This window comes from Dermacentor silvarum, chromosome 1, assembly GCF_013339745.2.
Source record: "Dermacentor silvarum isolate Dsil-2018 chromosome 1, BIME_Dsil_1.4, whole genome shotgun sequence".
Classification (NCBI taxonomy): domain Eukaryota; kingdom Metazoa; phylum Arthropoda; class Arachnida; order Ixodida; family Ixodidae; genus Dermacentor; species Dermacentor silvarum.
The window spans coordinates 364,356,329-364,378,087 of record NC_051154.1 but is presented as its reverse complement, the minus strand read 5'-3'; the positions used below and the strand labels follow the sequence as shown (position 1 = coordinate 364,378,087).

General features: G+C 51.6%; 1 protein-coding gene across 1 annotated transcript in view; it reads left to right on the top strand.

Annotated features, from left to right (window-relative positions):
• Positions 1-13,508, top strand: part of LOC119437444 (L-sorbose 1-dehydrogenase-like) — a 56,530-nt gene extending 43,022 nt beyond the window's left edge. Inside the window, exons 9-11 of the mRNA XM_037704472.2 lie at positions 7,024-7,201; positions 8,914-9,136; positions 13,218-13,508. Coding sequence (XP_037560400.1) covers positions 7,024-7,201; positions 8,914-9,136; positions 13,218-13,362 — 546 coding nt within the window. The 3' untranslated portion in view covers positions 13,363-13,508. The remainder of the gene's footprint in view (positions 1-7,023; positions 7,202-8,913; positions 9,137-13,217) is intronic.
• Positions 13,509-21,759: the final 8,251 nt, after the last annotated feature.

The following is a 21,759-nucleotide window of genomic DNA, read 5'->3' as shown; positions in this document are numbered from 1 at the left end:
GTGTCAGCGGTCGGCACACTTGTGGAATCGTGGTTTGAAAATTGTGGCCAGCCATGGCCAAATCGTGTGTGCACATTGAGTGACCTTAGAAAGCGCGGTCTGTTATTTCTGGCGTCGGAAAAACTGATCCGGGAATTAAAGCGAGAGATAGCAGGCGTAGACGCGCAGCCACCGAGAGAGAAATAGCAGGATAAGATAAGTAATCCCATACATGAACTTACCACGATTGAAGAAATTAGCACCTCGACACGGCGTTAACGTTGTATTTTCAGAAATTTGACAGGGTGTGAGCAGTAGTTCGGAAGCGCGTTGAATAAGGGGCGCAGGTAAAGGTTGCATGCTTCACAAAACATGCCACCAGGTTTGTGTCCTGCGCCTAGAAGGTTGTATACTCCAGTCCCATCAAGTGTAACCCCGTGCACTGTGACAGGCTGGCCAATGCCTAAATGTGTGCTTGATGGACCCCCTCAATGCAACGAAAAGGCCAGTGCCTTCCTATAACTTAGCGGCGCAGAGCCGAGATAGCGGGTGTGGAGTGAGCGGTGTTTTCCGACCCGTGGACCAGATGACGAGGAACATTAGCAAGGCATACAAGGAACTGAAAGAGGGGACGAGATGGGTCAGGCATTCCTCTCTAGCGCTTCGTGAAAGAGAGCTTTCTTTTTATATTTTGGAGAGAGAATAGCGACACATTTTATATCATTTATTAGTTTGCAATCTAGCCCTGTTTTGACGAACATGCTTCTTCTAAAACAGAAAGTTGAGGTAGTTGGTATGGTTTCATCGTGAAAGAAAAGGCGTGCAGACACGGACATAAGAAAAGAGAACCATTTTCTCTTGTGTCCGTGTCTGCACGCTTTACCTTCTTTCACGATGGATGCTTCGTTCAACGCGAACAGCATTCGTGGCATTGTTAGACCTGCTTATTTCTGGTTATGTAACCTAACCACAAATATGGGCCGATCGCGAAGATAGCACTGTCTAAAACATTGGGCCCTTCCCGCGGGTATGTGCCGCTAGATATGTCGCTGTGTATGTGCGGTTCTTCAATGAACCTCTTTTAGGGCAACTCGGGCATGTGCCACTGGGTATGTAGCGCTCTTCGATGAACCTATATGACGCCAACTTGGCTCCCTGCGTATGCGCGGACTTCACGACTGCACCACTAGATGGCGCCGCGTGTGCAGGGGCCTCATAGCCTCATATGCAAGAGTACTTGGCTGTAGTACACGTCTTAAGGTGGATACACACGCGAGGGCAAAATCCCGCCTGCTCCGCGGGCGAAACAGTCACGCGATCACTTGAATCCGGCGCAGCCGATTCAGGTCGCATTCCCACAGCCGGAGCGCCGTTTGTGGAATCCGCGTGCTTACTCTTGACTCCAACGCTTAGCAGTTAAGCGTTTCATATTCCATAGTGCTGTGAATCCCTCAACAAGGGCCAAAAAAGTGACGGTTGCCTCGTCACTTAGCGTTTTCTTGTGCACCTCACTCATGCTGAGGTCACGCAGGCTGCGCGGTCTGAGTAAATAGAAATGCGCGCGCAGCCACGACTCGCCTTTGCCGCTGCACCACAACAAAAGCACATGCAGTCACTGCTGCACAGCAAAAACACACGTGGCTTCAAGCCGACAACACGCCATCGTAGCCACGCCAATCCGTCCAATGTTAATTTGACGCTGACTACGCTAAATTGAGGTCAGACAACCGCCAAACGGACGGATGGAAATACCGGCGAGCATTTTCGATCCGGACCGCGAGCGGAGGAGCCCGGACTAGGTGAGGGCGGCGCTTTTTGATGACGCGCGCGTCACGTGATACGCCATCCGCTGCGAAAATTCCTCCTCCGTCCGGTCGTGTGAATGCACCTTTACGCGTGACGCGTTTCGACTATTCGCATAGTTATTGTAGATGCGTTCTGCACATTTTTTTGTGTAATTTTTCTTCGCATTTAAGCGCATGCGCAATATTTCACTACGAAATCCAGGCTTTCCAAAAAACTTTGATAATAGCGATAGTAGCACTTCTGATGTATTCTTTTCCCGAGGTCTTCTTCGGTTTATGCGCTGAAGTTTTGACATGATCCAATATCACCTTCAGCAATCACTTATGTCGACTACAGCATGTCTCTTGTCGGGCCCTACTTTCGTTTTCTGTCCACTGGAAAGGCTTAGATAAAAGCCTGTTCAGACTAAATGATCTGTAGCGAAAAAAAAGCATTTGTAGCGAAGAAGACTGGCGCGCCCTATGGACGCACTACCATCATCGGCCCGCCGACGAAGATGGGCTCGCGCTCTCGGTGTCCGACGCTCGACTGAGACGGTCGCGTTTCTGAGTCGTCAATAAACCGCATTACATATTTGGTGGAGGTGCTGGGTAATGCACTGGGAACTTGCAGTCCGGAGTTACAGCGCAGATAAGGGCGTCATTACTTTTCGAACCTTGCGGCAAAGTTCTTCCGTAACTACTGAAACGGCGGCGCCTGTGTCTATACTAATACCAGTGTGACGACTCCTTCAACAGACACTTAGATTACGTTCGTCGGAAGAGAGCGAGGCCTTGTGTGGTTCGACTGGAACGCAGTTTTTGCCTCTTGAACTGCGGTAGCTAGTTTTCCTACTCCGGTGGGGCCGGACGCAGCCGCATGGGGGAAAGTGAGCGGCGACGAGGGTATGGCAATCGATGATCACGGGCAGAAGGAATGACGTTGCGCGTAGACGGTAAGTGCGAATCACGTGGCGGTGAGAAGGACGAAGCTGGCGAAACATAGGAAGAGACAGGTTACCCCTGTTGCCGCATGTACCGCCCGCATCGTCATTCAAGGATACACGTATACAGTCGAGTTCATACGACGTCATCTTGGGGTGGGACTTTTCCGATCATCAGGCCGTCATTGATTGTTCTCGCGCCGAAATTGAATTTTCTCCGCTTCCCGATACCCGCTCACATGACCTTGACGATCTCGGCGACAAACTTGTCGTTACAGACGACACTACGATCCCTCCGCACTCTTCGGTGATTGCGCATGTCTGCTCTACTTTCACCAATGACACTGCTGCCCTGTTTGTTCCATCGCGCATTTTTGTTCGCTGACAATGTTCCCTTCCCTTCGCTGTCCTAACTGTCAGTGGTGGCTGCACGAGACTGCTCGTTTCCAACGCTAAGGCCACGCCCCTCGTCTTACGTCGTGGCGAGTACCTTGGACGTCTAAAGTCTGCCGACTCAGTAACCATCTTTGACGCGCCTCCTGACGACACCTGTTCAGGCGTGAACTCGTTGACTTATAGCTTGCCTTGTTCCCAGCCTACGCACGACGTCTTCCATAGTTCAGTAGATGCCCTCGTGAGCCCTACGCAGCGTTCGCAGCTTCTACGGAAATACCAATCTACGTTCGATTGTCAACGCGCCCCACTAGGCCGCACATCGACTGTACGTCACGAGATCGACACCGGCACCATTGCGCCAGAGGCCTTATCGTGTATCACCCGCGGAGCACCATGTTATTGAAAACCAAGTAAGCGAAATGCTTGAGCGTGGAGTGGTTCAACCTTCTAATAGTCCCTGGGCGTCGCCTGTAGTCCTGGTTAAGAAAAAAGATGACAATTCGATTTTGCATTGACTACCGCCATATTAATAAGATAACTCGCAAAGACGTCTACCCTTTACCGCGCATCGACGATGCTCTGGATTGTTTGCAAGGCACCACTATTTTTCTTCGCTAGATTTACGCTCAGGCTATTGTCAAGTGCCTATGGATCCTGCCGATCGCCCGAAGACAGCCTTCGTGACCCCAGATGGCCTATATGAATTTACCATCATGCCGTTTGGGCTTTGCAATGCCCCTGCTACATTCTAACGAATGATGGACAATCTGCTTCGTGGGCTCAAATGGAAGACATGCCTATGTTAGCTTGATGATGTCGCCGTCTTTTCTCCAGATTTTCCCACACACCTGTACCGTCTCGAACAAGTCCTGCAGTGCATCACTGCGGCAGGCCTCCAACTCAACTTGAAGAAATGTCGCTTTGGAGCCAAGCAGCTTGCTATACTGGGACACGTCGTATCGAAAGATGGCATACTCCCTGATCCTTCGAAACTTCGCGCCGTCGCCGAGTTCCCGAAACTTACGTCCCTGAAAGAACTTCGGAGCTTTATCAGCCTCTGCTTTCGTCGTTTTATCCGGAATTTCGCTTCCATCATTGCTCCGTTGACTCAGCTGCTTCGCGGCGACACACGACTTTCTACTTGGACCACAGCTTGCGACGATGCTTTTGAACCTATGCGGCGTTTGCTCACTCCGCCTCCCGTACTGCGCCATTTTGACCCCACGGAAGTCCACACCGACGCCAGCGGCGTAGGAATTGGTGCCGTGCTTGCACAGCGAAAAAGTGGGCATGCTGAATACGTAGTAGCCTACGCCAGCCGAACACTAACGAAAGCGGAATCCAACTACTCCGTCACCGAAAAGGAGTGCCTGGCTATCATCTGGGCCCTTGCAAAATTCCCACCCTACCTGTACGGCTGCCCCTTCGACGTTGTTACAGATCACCATGCTCTATGTTGGTTATCGACTTTAAAAGATCCGTCTGGCCGCCTTGCGCGATGGGCTATACGGTTACAAGACTTCGACATACGCGTCATTTACCGATCTGGCCGTAAACACAACGACGCGGATGCCCTCTCTCGGTCGCCTACACCAAGTAACATGACTTGAATTCAGCCATCGAATCGCCGTTTTCGTCGCCTGTGCCCGTCAACATGGCTGTTGAGCAACGCAAAGATCCCTGGATTGCGACACTTATGGATTGCATTTCTGACATTTCAACAGCACGCCCTTCACGCGCTATCCGCCGCCACGCTTCTCATTTCGAGTTGCGGGATGGTGTTCTCTATCGTCGGAAATTATGCTTCCGAGGGTCGCAAATGGTTGTTCGTCGTTCCCTGCCATCTGCGCACAGATGTATGCTCCGCTCTCCATTCAGACCCGCAATGCGCCTATGCCGGCCTCTTCAAGACTTACGCCAGGCTTCGCTCCCGCTTTTATTGGCGTGGCATGTATAATTTTGTGCGAAAGTACATTCGCTCGTGCACAGCGTGCCAACGACGCAAGCTTCCTGCTCCTCGTCCTTCTGGTTCTTTGCAGCCCATTCCTTGTCCGTCCCGATCATTCGACCGCGTCGGCATCGATCTCTACGGCCCTCTTTTCCCTGCACATCAGCTGGCGATCGCTGCATTATTGTCGCTGTCGACCACCTCACCCGCTATGCAGAAACTGTGGCACTGCAAACAGTGACAGCCCGCGACATTGCGTCCTTCCTCCTGCATCACTTCATACTGCGTCATGGGGCCCCGCGGGAACTTCTGAGTGACAGAGGGCGTGCGTTTCTTCCCGAAGTTCTTAACGCCCTTCTGACCGCGTGCCATACTGTCCATCGCACCAGTACAACTTATCATCCGCAAACGAACGGCATAACAGAACGGTTTAATCGTAATTTGGGAACCATGCTATCCATGTACATGGCATCGGATCATACCAACTGGGACCTCGTTTTGCCATATGTTGCGTACGCCTATAACACCGCTTCACAGGCCACAACGGGATTTTCGCCAATATTTCTCGTATATGGCCGTTAACCTACATGTACGCTCGACACCATTCTCCCTTACCGGCCTGACCCATCAGAGGGCACCCCTCTGTCTGAAGCCTCCAAGTATGCCGAGGCATGCCGACAGCTGGCCCGCTCGTTCACGGCGGAAGACCAGAGACTCCAAAAATTCCGTCGCGATGATGACCCACCTCTCTGCACCTACCAGCCGGACTCACTATTATGGCTGTGGATACCTTCAAGCACCTCTGGTCTATCCTCTAAACTCTTCGCTCAATACCACAGTCCCTACCGCGTCGTACAACAGACGACGCCGGCCAGCTACGTCGTCGAGCCGTTAATCCCATCTACTGAATTGAGGCGTCGTGGACGCGAGACAGTCCACGTCCAGAGACTTAAACCCTATTACGACCCCATTGTCCTCTCCTCTCCTTGAGTCGCCAGGATGGCTCCTTCTTCTCCAGGGGGCAGTTGTAGCGAAGAAGACTGGCGCGCCCTATGGACGCACTATCATCATCTGCCCGCCGACGAAGATGGGCTCGCGCTCTCGGTGTCCGACGCTCGACTGAGACGGTCGCGTTTCTGTGTCGTCAATAAACCGCATTACACATTCTTTAGTCGATGAGGAACCGCAGAAAAAATTGCGGTTGCTACCCGAGGCAACGCTGTGATACGCCGACTGCTGACAGAAGGTCGCTCAAATTTCGTTTCTTGTACAGTTCACGCACATAATGTGGCGGTTCGTATTACCTCAAGCGGATGTCACTCAAGTCTCTGCTCAAGCAACCGCGTGCTTGTTATTTTTGGCCCTTCAGAATTAATAAACTTCTTAAGCATAGAAGAGCCAATTCGATTCAAGTTAAGCGAGAGGACGCACATTGTGGCCATTAAACTTGTAGTTATCACAGTGAATGTGTGCGGCAGCCTGCGCAGCACTGTAGCAGTAATTTTAACCTAACGGTGGTCTAAAGTTTATGTTCTGAGCTGGTGGCTGAAGGAGTTCTACATTCCAAAGCTAGGCACACGTATGAGCAAAACCATATACAGTGAGTGTCTGCAGAAAGCTCAACCACCCGCATTCGTTAACGCTCAATTCAACACTGGCACGTCAGCGAGCGAATTTCTGCTGCCCCTGAACAAATGTGCCTGTCAAACCCGCAACTTTATTATGAACCTCACTTAAAGCGCAGCCACATAGTTGCGTACATGAGGAATTTATCACAATAGCGAGTATTACTCTACTTGCGGCTAAGCTGTCAGCTGGTTTTTAGTCAAGTGATGGTCGTTCTTTGTCCCCGTTATTAGTCAAGTCGTCCTAGCCCCAATGCTCAGTATCTGACGAAAGGTTTGTGAATCGGGGCCAACCTCTGAAATGTCCTTGACGTAAGGCCTGTCTCTGGAACGATTTTTCTTGGCAGGCTTTTGACAACTTTATTGGGCCTACGAACGGCCAGCCTGGCTTTCGAGTGGTAACAATCCTCAACCGGCCCAAATCACGCGGTTCCATCTCCCTGCGCTCTATGGACCCCAACGATCACCCTGTCATTGACGAAGGCACCTTCGAGCACCCCGACGATGTCAAGGCCGCCGCTCAAGGTTAGTAAATGGATCGTGGGATCCTGACTTTAAGTACAGCGTTTATTACAAACAACGCCTGCATCCAGCTGAAGAAAGAAAATACTAATAACAGATAGTTCAGCGTCGATAGACATAACTCTTCTGAAAATTCTTCAATATTATGTTGATGAATCGGTTGGTCTCTTGCAAGCATCTTTTTGCTATGTCCCCGTGAAAAGCTCATGCTACATTCTATTGAAGAGAGAAACAAAGCATTTGTTCAATACAGAATGAGAAAGTAACGTTTCAATGACCTGTTGTCCTTTTTGGGTGGAAATGTCTTCATTATTAGCGAAGAAAAAGGTCGATGTGTGATCCGCACAGTCAACAATCATTGACTGATGTCTCTTTTTGCAGACGATCTCATTGGGGGCGCACGCCCTGGTCAATCTGCACAAAGATTGCAGTTTATCGGGAGGGTTCGTGTACAATCTGCCTTTGAACTGTGATACCAACTATGTTGGTCAGAGCGGTCGGTGTCTTAACAAGCTTCGGGAGAATCGTTACAATGTGTTAAAAATGAGAGGGGCGGGGGTGTTTCTGGATGCGCATTGTAGTAATTGCATGCGTAATTAGGTAAATTCCACAAATAAGGCCAAGTGTAGTCTGGTATATAGTGCTTCTTCAATTGTTAGTAAAAGTGATGAGTTAACCCACGAAATCATCGAAGCGGAATTGACAGGTTTGGTGATACCTGTGCGTCGAAACCATCGATCGCCCTTCCTAGAGAGGAGCTATCTTCCTTGCGTAAAGATTGGAATTTTCTGCGGGCGGCGCACACGTGATATGTTAAATTTTCCTTTATATGTGGCTGCTTTTTTTCGAAAGAAAACAATGTTGTAAGTCCGGACTCCTGTGTCTTAGCCTCTTCTCTGTCCTCGTCTTGTGCGCATAAAGTTCTTTCATGTCTTACCAACATGCCCAAAAATACCTTAAGCACTAGGAAAACAATTTTCTGGGTAATTATAGGCCCCGCGCTCCAGTTCAGTGCGCTCGGACACGTGCTCACTTTCGAGCACAACCGAGATGCCAAAGTAGTATCTGGTCCCTTGGCTCCGGCTATTACTCTGGGAGCTTTTGAATGCTTGGTTCGGGTAGCCTTTCTCGGGTTCCAATCTCGAGATGGCTTTTCAAGGCTCATGTTACCATTTTTATTGCGTTGCAGAAGTTCGCCACTGCGTTCGCTTATTCAAATATGCATATCATTTCTTGATGGATCACTTCCACACGCAGTGCACAAAGCTGATCACGAAAGCTGCGAGTTTCTCATATAGCGCACGCGTCACCAGCGTCAAGGCTGAATAATCCCCATAAGCAGCTAACAACAGAATCTTTCTGAGGATTCAGGGGGTTGAATCTGGTACCTGAATCAAGTTACCCTAGGTTCGATTCGCGATTTGCCTTCGCCTAGTCAATGTCCCCTTGTATGCATAACTATATATTTGCTGATCCCATTTCTAAAACAATATAATACCCTACTGCATGAATGTCACCACCATTACAGAAAATCGTTCCAAAGCTCCCAATAGGAGTGCGGTAATGTACTCGCACAATAAGCACGGCGATGGCCAACCATAGCTGTTCGGTATTTACAGCAATGAAGTATTATACCGCCACGATCTGGTTAAAGAATTCAAAGTGCAGCAGAGACCAAATGCGAGCACTTTAGATGGCACGCGCTTCTCTCCCAGGCACAAGAAAGTTCATCGACCGCATGCTGAACACGGAGGCTATGAAGAGCATCGGCGCCAAGCCTTGGAACGTTTCCTTTCCTCCGTGTGCCGAGGCAGGACCCCAGTGGAGTCAGGAATACATCGAGTGCGTGTTCCGACACCTCGGACAGACGGTGTGGCACCTGTGTTGCACCGTTGCCATGGGCACGCACCCTGAGGCAGTCCTAGACGAGCGCCTGAGGTGCGTATAGATGATGTGTGTTGCCGTACTGCATTTATGCGGGCTGGTTGGGGTTCCTAAGAATTTCAAGGGTGAGAGCCGACTAAGAATTGGACTAATTAAGCACTAAGCATTGGTGCCGGTTCGTTCCTTGCACTGCAGAAGCGCACTTATAACAAGAGTATTCTGTATAAGAAATACGTACGTGCTCAGTGTGTGTCCTCTTTTTTTCCTTCACTGCGTCCTCAGCGCAGGCATGGAATAAGTCCTGTCCTGGAGTGCAGAGCAGCATCTGAGAATTAGCAGCGAATGTAGCACTTTAAACACTGAGAAAAGGTGGTGGGTGACCAAACCATTTGAATCTGTATTATTTAATTTTGTTTTACTCAGTAGCTGAATGTGGCTTATATGATCGTGTTACTGCGAGCCTGGCGTCTGCAAAATCAGCCATAGGAAATGGCCATGGCGCAGAACTCGCACTCATGCCCCTATTTCGCAGTACAACTACCCTAAGGAGGGACGTCCTCGAAGGTGGCACCATTACTTGAGTGTTGAAGCAGTAACGCTTTTCACTTATAGCACAGACAGTAACACTGTTGCCTAAAGCAACAATCTGCAAAAGACACTTCAATAATACCTGTGGAAGACAAGCGAATTCTTACAGACAAGAGCGCCGCTTGTTTCTCAGGAACTACGGGACTGCGTTTTTTTTATTGCGATAGAAATTATATGGACACTTCAAGCAGATTTCTGTCGTCGTCGTCGTCGCCGCTGCCTTCGCCTCCGTGAGGTTCCGCATAAAGTCCAAGGGCGATAAAATTGTCGCCACGAGCCGTATGTGCGAGTGAAAGCACACGGCGGAGAGCAAACGCGACTTCCTCCGTCGCGCGAAAGGCCGACGGACGGATGGACGGATGGAGGTCCGTCCGTCCGTTCTGCCGACGCTGCGCAGCGGCACCAAATGCATATCTTGCAACCGGGCGCAAGGGGAACTGGCAACGCAATCTCCCACGCGATACGAGGAAAGCGGGAAGGCAGCGCGGGAGGGAGGGGAACTGGCGACGCAATCTCCCACGCGATACGAGGAAAGCGGGAAGGCAGCGCGGGAGGGAGGGGGGGGCAACTTCTACTCTTCTAACAACTGCGTATTTAGCGCCAGTGCGCGCATCGTATCTTGAATGTGATCTCCAGACGGCTGTCACCTTTATATGCGCTGTGCTTTCGCTGCTCAGTTTCCGTTGACGCGATAGACCGCATGCACCTTGGCTTGCTGTGGTGGCCGCGCTTGTTCACGCTAGCATTTTGACAGTGATTGTCTGCGGTCATTGAGTGTGATCTATTCATGTTTGCTTGTGGGCGCGCTGACACCACGCTAGTTATTTCAGTTAGCCAGCGAATGTGTCCAAGTTTATGCAGCCGATAAAACTACTATCCCTACTCCGTGTAGCTCTTTACTAATTTGCTGTCGCAATTGATGCTTCGCCTTTCGGGAGAAACTGCGACATTTTTTGCCTCAATTGCGCACGGCTGACCGTGAGTTGAGAGTGGACGATCAGTGTGGAAGGCTTGGTTGAAGTATCTTAGGTTTCCTGAGTTCGAAACATAAATCTCCCAGTCGTCACAGACTATACGAGGCCCCGCGTTGCCTCTTGCATGACTTCTGACTTGCCTTTCTCCGTCGATGAGATGATATCCTCTTCTCCGATGGCAAGCGCCGTCTTCTCTTCTGGAGCGTATTTCGGGACGTTCAATTCTCCTTTTCCTACGTACTGTTCCGCGTGGCCGATCCCAGCGATTGCGGCGACGTTTGAGGTAATGGCTAAGGTCCAAAAGAATAAAATGAAATCCATCGTTACAAAATACGGCCTCTCGTGGTCCGCGCGTTGAGGGCAGGATGATAAGAAGGCACGTCTCGCTGCCCTAGAAAAGCGTCCCGAACGTACACTGCGCTGTGTTCTTCGAACATCTCTATGTAAGCACATGAGACGGAGTCTCCTCTCACTTATTCAGGTGCAGTGCTTCGGCATTTCGTTCATTCGCTATTGAAATCGTGATTTTTTATACATCTGTTCGTCGGGTTTACTGACCAACCATACTATACAAAGCTTAGTGCACTGCCGAAGTGCTAGAAGTGTGCGCGCACAAAATAATCGCTGAGCTAAACAGGACGCGAGCTTCGTTTCCGAATCTTTTCTGACTGTGTCCTTAGCACATTGCCATGCGGAACCAAGAAAACACCTCCGTGCCTCAACGGACGACCGGCGAATGGTACAGAAAATGAGCGCTTGGGGACGTGGGCTAGTTTTTGTAACGGTTTCATGCAAATTTACCCAATTAACATTTACCCATTATCATTCGCGAGAACACGCATGGACGAGAGTGCTACTTTGAGGAGCTGCGCAAATAGTGACGCGGTTTCCTCAATAGTTTCTTCAGGTTTGCTGAAAGCACGAACGATGAAGCTTTATCGTCGGTAAAAAAGTTGTTGGCAGGCATAGCGCAAAGCGCTTCCTCTTGAACCGGCAGCCACGTGTCAATGATTGCGCTGAGCGCTAATCGGATAAGTATATAAGTGGTTGATGCAATTGGAATACATTCCTTTACATGACTTATCAACCCCAGTCATATAACCTCCCGGAAGTTTACATAAAAAATGCTCACAAATAGGTTTCCACTTGAAGGCGACAATACACTGCTCAGTGACTGTTGTCACTTCGTATACCTGTGCAAGTTGTGAAATTTATCCTAATTAAGTGCTGCTTCGAGTTATTGGTGACGTGGCGAAATCTGTAGTTCCTGGTTTATCAGATGCATGAGTCGGGAACAAACTTCTCCAGAGGTGTACTTCTCAACAACGGAACATAGGGCCCCGCATTTCTGTGCTGTGACTTTGGATTGAACGGATGCATACGGTGTGTGTATGTGTGGTGTGCGAGATCACAATTCAATGTGGTAGTGCAGTATCAGAAACGTGCGCTCATTGCTTGAAACTCGACAGTAAGTGAGAAGCGAAGAAGAATCTTCAGCATTGCTTAGAGATGTAAAATGATTTCAAATAAACTGAGCAATACTGAGAAGGGTCCTCTATTTTGTGCTTACCTGGCGCTGACGCGATCATGGGCCAAGGATTATTGCATAGAAGAAGGCCAGATTCGCTGTATATTATTTACTCTGTCCTCGTGGAGTATCAAATAAATTTATATTTTCAAGCAACATTTAATGCGACTCGGTAAAAAATTCTTGAGTCTAATAAATTCATTTTACCTTCCGAGGTTTAGAGCGTGAAGTTTTAAAGAGCCTTGATGTTTCGGGATACTCAATAACATACAACCCAGTGGAGACAAGCAAGTCTTTTTGCATTTCGCGCTAAGAAATAGTCCGATGTTTCTGCCAGCAATTGTATGTAACTGTTTCTATATAGCGTCACTATAAAATTGTTACAATCCTTAAAAATGAAAGCACAGTGTGTTTACATGTCTCCTAATAGGTTGTATTTGGAGTGTTTCGAGTTTCGTTGTTTCAATATTTTTCATTTTCAGTTCGTCGCGGCAGCCTCACGCGCACACTTGGGCGAGCGTGTGCTATTGGCACACAGCAATGCACACATTGACTGGCCGAAGCCTACATCTGCTTCGCGATGTAGCATGTAATCTGGCAAATCTGGTTTGACGTTAAACGACGCCGCGCAATGTTCACGTGAGGCTAATTGTCAATTTGTCATAAACATAAACAAGAACATCAATGTCCGCTGTCGAACCCATGGTATTTTGATTCAGAGCTGGATGTCTAAAGTGCTTGACCTCTAACCAAACGGAGTGATACGCTTTGATGACCGTACTCCTTGTATTGTTTCTTCACCATTGCACGCTAAGTACGCAACGTATAACTCCTTATCCCAGTAAAAAAAAAGAAAACTGGTGAAACGGGGGCCTGTTCTTTGGATCACCCCCGTGATTTCTGTTATATCGCTTTTTGTCTGTACCTTGTTTGCTAACGTGCGTTTCTTGTATAGTATTATACTGAGTGTGAAAACTGGTTGGTGTGTGGCGCAGCCATTTTATTCTAAGCGATGTTTTAAAATCGTTGCTTTAAAATCGTGCAGGGTTCGTGGCGAAGTGACTGGTCTGCGAGTGGCCGACGCTTCCGTGATGCCAGACGTTGTGAGCGGCCACACCAACGCACCCAGCATGATGATCGGAAGCAAGGCAGCAGCCATGATTGTAGAGGACTACGCTGGATTACACTGATTCCATCGCTGTCATCGACTCACGACTGTGGCTGTGGAGAGAGCTTCTCATCGGCTATTGCGCGACTGCATTTCAGGGCACCGTTCCCTAATGCAGCGTTGTAGCAGTGGTCACACACTTTGAAATAAACAAAAATTGGTATTCACGCTTTATAGCAGCGACTACTTCGTTTTGTTTGTTTTGTGCAAGTCTGTACATTGCATTGACACTTGTACAACATGTTTCCTTTGTAAAAGTCATTCTCGAACTGTAGTATTTTATTAAAACATTCGAACAGCTGGGGGTAGTGCAATCTTTTCAAAAACGTCAGATCCGTTAGCACAGCTAGAAAATGCCGAAAGCGTTAGGTTAGAGCAATCCCGAGGAATTGTACCGTCAAGTTAGCCGAACACATGCATCGCAGAATCTGGTTAGAGCCTGCTCAATCCGATGCGCCGCCCTACCATCCACCGCCATTAAACTAGGGGTGTGGGAATGTTCGAAAGTTCGAACAGGAATCTAACAGTCCCAGTGATTTCCTACGTATGCGATTCAAGAATTCGCTACTCGAAGTTGACGAATACCCATCTCAATTTCCAATATATATTGTCACGTAGTAGTGACGCTGAAGAAAACAGTCGTAAAACAGTGTACGACGAAACGGGTTGTTTATTGGGCGAACCTGTGCCCACAAAAGCAAGGTACACTCAAAGGACAACGATAGCGGCGAACACAGTCGGCGATCGTCGAAAATCTGATCAGCGGCGAAACGCGTCGGCTTTTATACCTGAGTCATCGAAGGTTCTAGATTAATCCCTGATGCCCGCGTGTCTTCCAGAAAGTTCTAAACAATTCGCGTCAGTCATGCAATCAGATAACAGAAGCGTCGGTGAAAACAGGCAATGGAAAGAAGCATCGATAACGTTCTAGAAACTTCCGATACAGGCGCGTCCTGCGCCGAGCGATAACGTTTAACATTTGTTAGCCGGTGGAAAGCGGCCACCGGTGAAAGATAAACATGTATACGTGTCAATACCCTCCCCTTAAAAAGCATCGTCCCGATGCTACAAACAAATGTGAAAGCGTATATAAACAAAACCACGCGTAATAAAGAAAAAAAATAAAGTAACAAAGTACCTAAGTTCGTCAGCGGGCGTAGAAAGGTTTAAGACGCACCACATGGATGACTTCAGGTCGTGCCCGGCGACGCTGTGATTGCGAAATGCCGTCTGGCACGACCTCATAGTCCAGTGCGCCAATACGTCGGATAATCTTGTAGGGTCCGAAATAGCGACGCAACAGTTTCTCGCTAAGTCCTCGTCGGCGAATCGGAGTCCAGACCCAAACACGGTCGCCGGGCTGGTACTCGACGTAGCGTCGTCGTAGATTGTAATGTCGGCTGTCGGTCCTCTGCTGGTTCTTGATGCGCAGGCGGGCGAGCTGTCGACCTTCTTCGGCACGCTGCAAATAAGTGGCAACGTCGAGATTTTCTTCGTCAGCGACGTCTGGTAGCATAGCGTCAAGCGTCGTTGCCGGGTTCCTTCCGTAGACCAGGTTGAACGGCGTCATGTGCGTCGTTTCTTGCACGGCCGTGTTGTATGCGAAGGTCACGTACGGAAGGATGGCATCCCACGTCTTGTGTTCGACGTCGACGTACATTGCCAGCATGTCGGCGATGGTCTTATTTAGGCGCTCGGTAAGGCCATTCGTCTGCGGGTGGTAGGCGGTGGTGCGGCGATGGCTTGTCTGGCTGTACCGCAGAATGGCTTGAGTTAGTTCTGCCGTAAAGGCCGTGCCTCTGTCGGTGATGAGGACTTCTGGGGCACCGTGACGCAGGAGGATGTTCTCAACGAAGAATCGGGCTACCTCGGCGGCACTGCCTTTGGGCAAGGCTTTTGTTTCAGCGTAGCGGGTGAGGTAGTCCGTAGCGACGACGATCCATTTATTCCCGGACGTCGACGTCGGAAAAGGCCCCAGTAAGTCCATCCCGATCTGCTGGAACGGCCGGCGAGGTGGCTCGATTGGCTGTAGAAGTCCGGCTGGCCTTGTCGGCGGTGTTTTGCGTCGCTGACAGTCTCGGCATGTCCTTACGTAATGGGCGACGTCGGCCGAGAGGTGAGGCCAGTAGTATTTTTCTTGTATCCTCGCGAGAGTGCGTGAAAAACCGAGATGTCCAGCCGTTGGGTCGTCATGGAGAGCTTGCAGAACCTCTGGACGCAATGCTGAGTGTACCACGAGGAGGTAGTTGGCTCGGAGAGGCGAGAAGTTCTTCTTTAGGAGAATGTCGTTTTGCAAGAAAAACGACGCCAATCCTCGCCTGAACACCTTCGGCACAATGACGGTCTTGCCTTCCAGGTAGTCTACAAGGCTCCTTAGTTCCGGGTCGGCTCGTTGTTGTTCGGCGAATTCGTCGGCACTGATGGGTCCCAAGAAAGTGTCGTCATCCTGGTCGTCTTGTGGCGGCGGTTCGACGGGGGCGCGAGACAAACAATCGGCGTCAGAGTGCTTTCGCCCGGACTTGTAAACGACGGTGATGTCGAATGCTTGAAGTCTCAGGCTCCAGCGTGCGAGGCGACCTGAAGGATCCTTCAAGTTAGCTAGCCAACACAAGGCGTGGTGGTCGCTCACAACTTTAAAGGGCCTGCCATAGAGGTAGGGGCGAAACTTTGATGTAGCCCAGATGATGGCGAGGCACTCCTTTTCTGTTGTGGAATAATTTGCTTCCGCCTTCGATAGCGACCGGCTAGCGTAACTTACAACCCTTTCTAGTCCGTCAGTCCTCTGCACAAGCACGGCGCCGAGTCCTACGCTGCTTGCGTCGGTGTGGACTTCGGTATCGGCGTTTTCGTCGAAATGGGCAAGTATTGGCGGCGATTGCAGGCGTCGCTTCAGTTCTTCGAATGCTTCGACTTGCGGCGTCTCCCACTTGAACTCGACGTCGGCCTTCGTGAGATACGTCAGTGGCTCAGCGATCCGTGAAAAATTCTTGACGAAGCGCCTGTAATAGGCGCACAGTCCAAGAAATCTACGCACTGCCTTCTTGTCAGCGGGCGGAGGAAAGTTGGAGATGGCCGCAGTTTTCTGAGGGTCGGGGCGCACTCCAGACTTGTTGATGACGTGGCCCAAAAACAAGAGCTCCTCATATGCGAAGCGGCACTTTTCGGGCTTTAACGTGAGTCCGGAGGTTTTGATTGCTTGAAGAACTGTTTCAAGGCGCCGCAGGTGTTCTTCGAAGCTTGAGGCAAACACAACGACGTCGTCCAAATAGACGAGGCAAGTCTGCCACTTCAAGCCTGCCAGTACTGTATCCATCACGCGCTGGAAAGTTGCAGGTGCCGAGCAAAGACCAAACGGCATGACCTTGAACTCGAACAGTCCGTCTGGTGTTATAAAGGCAGTCTTCTCCCGGTCCCTCTCGTCGACTTCGATTTGCCAGTAGCCGGTTTTGAGGTCCATCGACGAAAAATACTTTGCGTTGTAGAGTCGATCCAAGGCGTCGTCTATCCGTGGGAGGGGGTATACGTCCTTCTTCGTGATCTTGTTGAGCCGACGATAATCGACGCAGAAACGTAGGGTTCCATCCTTCTTCTTCACTAACACCACGGGGGACGCCCACGGACTCTTGGACGGCTGGATGATGTCGTCGCGTAGCATTTCGTCGACTTGTTGCCTTATGGCCTCGCGTTCGCGCGCCGAAACTCGGTACGGGCTCTGACGGAGTGGGCGGACACATTCGTCGGTTATAATGCGGTGCTTGGCGACAGGGGTTTGTCGAACTTTTGACGACGACGAGAAGCAGTCCTTGTATTGCAGGAGCAGAGCTTTTAGCTGTTGTTTCTTATGATTGGGAAGGTTCTGATTGACGTCGAAAGTTGGTTCAGGTACTACAGTCGTCGTTGAAGGTGCACTGGAATCCGTGAAGGCGAAAGCACTGCTGGCTTGTACTAGTTCGTCGATGTAGGCGACCGTGGTGCCTTTGTTAATGTGCTTATATTCGTGGCTGAAGTTCGTGAGCATCACTCTTGCTTTCCCTTCGCGTAGCTCAGCTATGCCTCTAGCGACGCAAATTTCACGGTCGAGCAGTAAGTGATGATCGCCCTCGATGACACCCTCCATGTCTGCAGACACTTCGGTACCGACGGAAATCATTACGCTTGAGCGAGGCGGAACGGTGACTTGTTCTTCAAGCACATTCAAGGCATGGTAACTGATGCTTGTATCCGGCGGTATCGCTTTGTGTGTTGAAAGCGTTATCGACTTGGACCTTAAGTCGATTACTGCACCATGTTGGTTTAGAAAATCCATGCCTAGGATGACGTCCCTGGAGCAGTGCGGCAGGATTACGAAGCTCGCCGGGTAAGTGCGGTTGTTTACCGTGACTCGCGCTGTGCAGATTCCAGCCGGCGTTATTAGGTGACCTCCCGCTGTCCGTATATCGGGTCCTTGCCAGGCCGTCTTCACCTTCTTTAACTTGGCGGCGAACGCGCCACTGAAAACTGAATAGTCGGCGCCAGTGTCGACGAGAGCGGTGACGTTATGACCATCGATGAGCACGTCTAGATCGGTAGACCGGCGTCTGGCGTTGCGGTTGATTCGTGGCGTCGGATCACGGCTGCGTCGGCTTGCTCTGCTGCTGCTACGTCGCGTCGGAAGGTCTTCGTTCGGCGGCGATGTGTTGTCAAGGCTGTTGCTAGGCGGCGTGCTGATATCTCGTCGTGATGATTCGCGAATCGTCGTCGTCGTCGGCGGCGGCGGATCTTCGGCATTGCGTCGTACAGCAACCGCACCTCCATCGGTTGCTGCTTTTAGTTTCCCGGGTATGGGCTGGGAGATCGGCCCCGGGTGTGGCCGGCATACAGGCGGCGATGCGGCGAGATGTAGCGGCCTGGTGACGGCGAGCGTGAGGGTCGTCGTGGTTGCCACTGGGCTCCGGCAAGGTAGTCGGCGATGTCACGTGGTCGCTCGCCAAGCTGTGGACGTGGCGCGTTGACGGCGAACCCTCGTAGGCCCATCTCGCGGTATGGGCATCGGCGGTAGACATGGCCGGCTTCCCCGCAGTGATAGCAGAGCGGGCGGTGGTCGGGGGCGCGCCAAATGTCCGTCTTTCTCGGGTAGCTGCGCTGGGTGACGGGCGGGCGTGCTGGCTGCGGCGGCGGCGGTGAGCGACGGAACTGCGGCGTTATGGGGCCCTGGTGCGAGCGTGAAGGAGGGCCTTGACGACGGGCAACGGCGGCGTAAGTCAGCGCTTCCGGCTGGGGTTGCGGCGATTGCGGCTGCACATCAGGAACTCCAAGTGAGCGCTGAACTTCTTCTTTGACGACGTCGGCGATAGATGCCACTTGAGGCTGCGACCTGGGAAAGAGCTTCTGCAGCTCCTCGCGAACGACTGCTCTGATGGTGTCGCGCAGGTCGTCGGCGCCTAGCGCTTGAGCATCGGCGTAATTGGTCAGGGCACGGCGGTTGTATTGCTTGGCGCGCATTTCAAGCGTCTTCTCGATCGTTGTGGTCTCGGAAAGAAATTCGGCGACAGTCTTGGGCGGGTTGCGCATCAATCCGGTGAATAGTTGCTCTTTGACACCCCGCATCAAGAACCGAACTTTCTTTTCCTCGGACATATCGGGGTCGGCGTGGCGGAAGAGGCGAGTCATCTCCTCCGTGAAGATTGCGATGTTCTCGTTGGGCAATTGCACTCTGGTTTCTAATAAAACTTCGGCCCTTTCTTTTCGCACGACATTCGTGAAGGTCCTCACGAAGTTCTCGCGAAATAGGTCCCAAGTCACCAGGGTGGTCTCTCTGTTCTCAAACCATGTCCGAGCAGCGTCATCCAACGAAAAATAGACATGGCGCAGCTTGTCATCGTCGCTCCATTTGTTGAATGTCGCGGTCCTGTCGTACGTCTCCAGCCATGTTTCAGGGTCTTCAGCTGATGATCCACGGAAGGTAGGTGGCTCCCGAGGTTGCTGAAGCAGGATGGGGGACGCTGGGGCTGCCATTGTGGTCGTTGACTTGGCCTTGATCGCTGTGGTCTTCTCGGGAAGAAGTCCGTATTCTGGCAAAAGTCCTTGCTGCCTACGGCTAGCTCGCTGGTCCTTGGCGACGTTGGTCTCGTCCTCCGGTTTCGGGCTTGGGTCGCGGCTTTGCGGGGGCGTCCGCTGCATGGACACAAAAGCACCTCCACCAGATGTCACGTAGTAGTGACGCTGAAGAAAACAGTCGTAAAACAGTGTACGACGAAACGGGTTGTTTATTGGGCGAACCTGTGCCCACAAAAGCAAGGTACACTCAAAGCACAACGATAGCGGCGAACACAGTCGGCGATCGTCGAAAATCTGATCAGCGGCGAAACGCGTCGGCTTTTATACCTGAGTCATCGAAGGTTCTAGATTAATCCCTGATGCCCGCGTGTCTTCCAGAAAGTTCTAGACAATTCGCGTCAGTCATGCAATCAGATAACAGAAGCGTCGGTGAAAACAGGCAATGGAAAGAAGCATCGATAACGTTCTAGAAACTTCCGATACAGGCGCGTCCTGCGCCGAGCGATAACGTTTAACATTTGTTAGCCGGTGGAAAGCGGCCACCGGTGAAAGATAAACATGTATACGTGTCAATATATACATTGTAATGAAGAAAAAGACGCACCTAGGCTCGGGCGCTCGGACGGCGGGCGCGCACAAAGAGAAGACGAGGAGGACGAAGCAGAATATAGAACAGCCGGCCCAGGAACGGGTACTGTCGCTGTGCCTCTGTTCATTACAATGGCGCAGTCTACAATGAAGCTGCCTTAAGGCGTTTCCACCTTAAGTGTTCCTCGCACGGTTCCTCGGCGTGCCGGGTCCCTCCTTCCCAGGAACGCCGTCCACGCTTCCTTCGGTATGGAGCCCGCCACCCTACCACCGTCGCAAGTACCCACTGCACCGTCCGGGGATGGCGTCGAAGCCTCCTCGGCGGCTCTCGGACAGGGATATACCGATGCCCTCGTCCACGCCATCACCGAGCTGACACAACAGCTCCAGAGTATGACGACCGCCTTCGCATCCGTCAGCAGTTGCGTCCTGCCTGGGAACGGCGTCCACGCTTCCCTGCAGCCGGCGTTCGTGGACATACCGACGTTTCTCGGCTTTCAAGACGACGTCATCCTTTGGGTCGAAACATCAATGCCCTGGGTGATCGTCATGCCTGGCCAGACCACACAAGATGGCTGGTTGCCGCGAAATGACTCTGTGGTGCCGCCAAGGCATGGGACAACTACGCAGGCATTAAACTTGGGTCGTGGCCTGAATGGAGTGCAGCTCTGATCGCTGCTTTCGGCCCGCTCACGTATGCCTGCGTCAAGCCCGGCCAGCAGTGCTCTACGGCCGGAGCTCCTCAGGAGCACCACTTTGACGCACCAGTCGTGTCCAGTAACGCCTCGCCAGGGAGGCCCGCAGGCTGCCCCGCCGCAGAAGCCGGCTCCCCGAGTGTCGTCGCGGGCCCCATCGCAGACGGTGGGAAGCGCACGGCGACTACCGCTCCCGCTTCGAGTCACCACCGAGCGGCATATCCCAAACCAGCATTATTGGCTCCACCACAACCTCTGAACTCGCAGCAAGTCACCGCTGCTACTTTCACGCGGCAGTCTACGCCGGCTGAGCTGATGCGACGAAAACCGTGCATAGCTCAGAATCCGCAGCATCTTGCCGCTGTAGCTGCATCCGGGAAGGTTTTGGCAGATTGCTTCACCACATGCCCCGCTGTAGACCCAGAACGAGAGCTATTTGTACTACCATGGCTCCTCGACTCTGCGACGGCTTCGGACACCGTACCATCGCTTTCAGAGACCAAGACCACTTTCGGTCCAAAGCATTCAGTGCAACGGCTCTCACCCACTTCAACGCAGAGGCGCATGGAGGTGCCGACGCTACCACTACGAGAGCCCGATCAGTCCACGGATCATGGCCGGGAGATGCTTCCTGACTCGTCGGAGCCACATCTCTGCATGTCTACGCAGCCGTTGGCTGAGTTGGGGGGCATTATCATCAAAGTCATGCCCGCACGCGATAGACGCACAAGACGCGCGGGACCACGGACGAGACGCACGAAGGACCAGTCGCGCATTGGTCGCGGTTTTTCTTCGGTCGCGGCTGATTCGAGCGCAACGGCGGGCGCCGATCAGTTTGCGGCAGCGTTGCGAGGGCGCACGCCACGGCTGAGCAGAGCGGCTGCCCATCGTGCAGGATCTCCAGCCCTACGTGCCCAACTGCGACAGGATGGTCGTCGACGAGACGTGCGACCAGAGCGCAACAGTCAGTGCCGACCCACCGAGGAGCTGGTTGCGCGCTGGACGGTCTTAACGACGACTACTGCCGACAATGACTATGCAGCGATTTTCCGGCATCAGCGCGCCCTCACAACCGCCAGAGCTGTCTTCAGCAGCGTGGC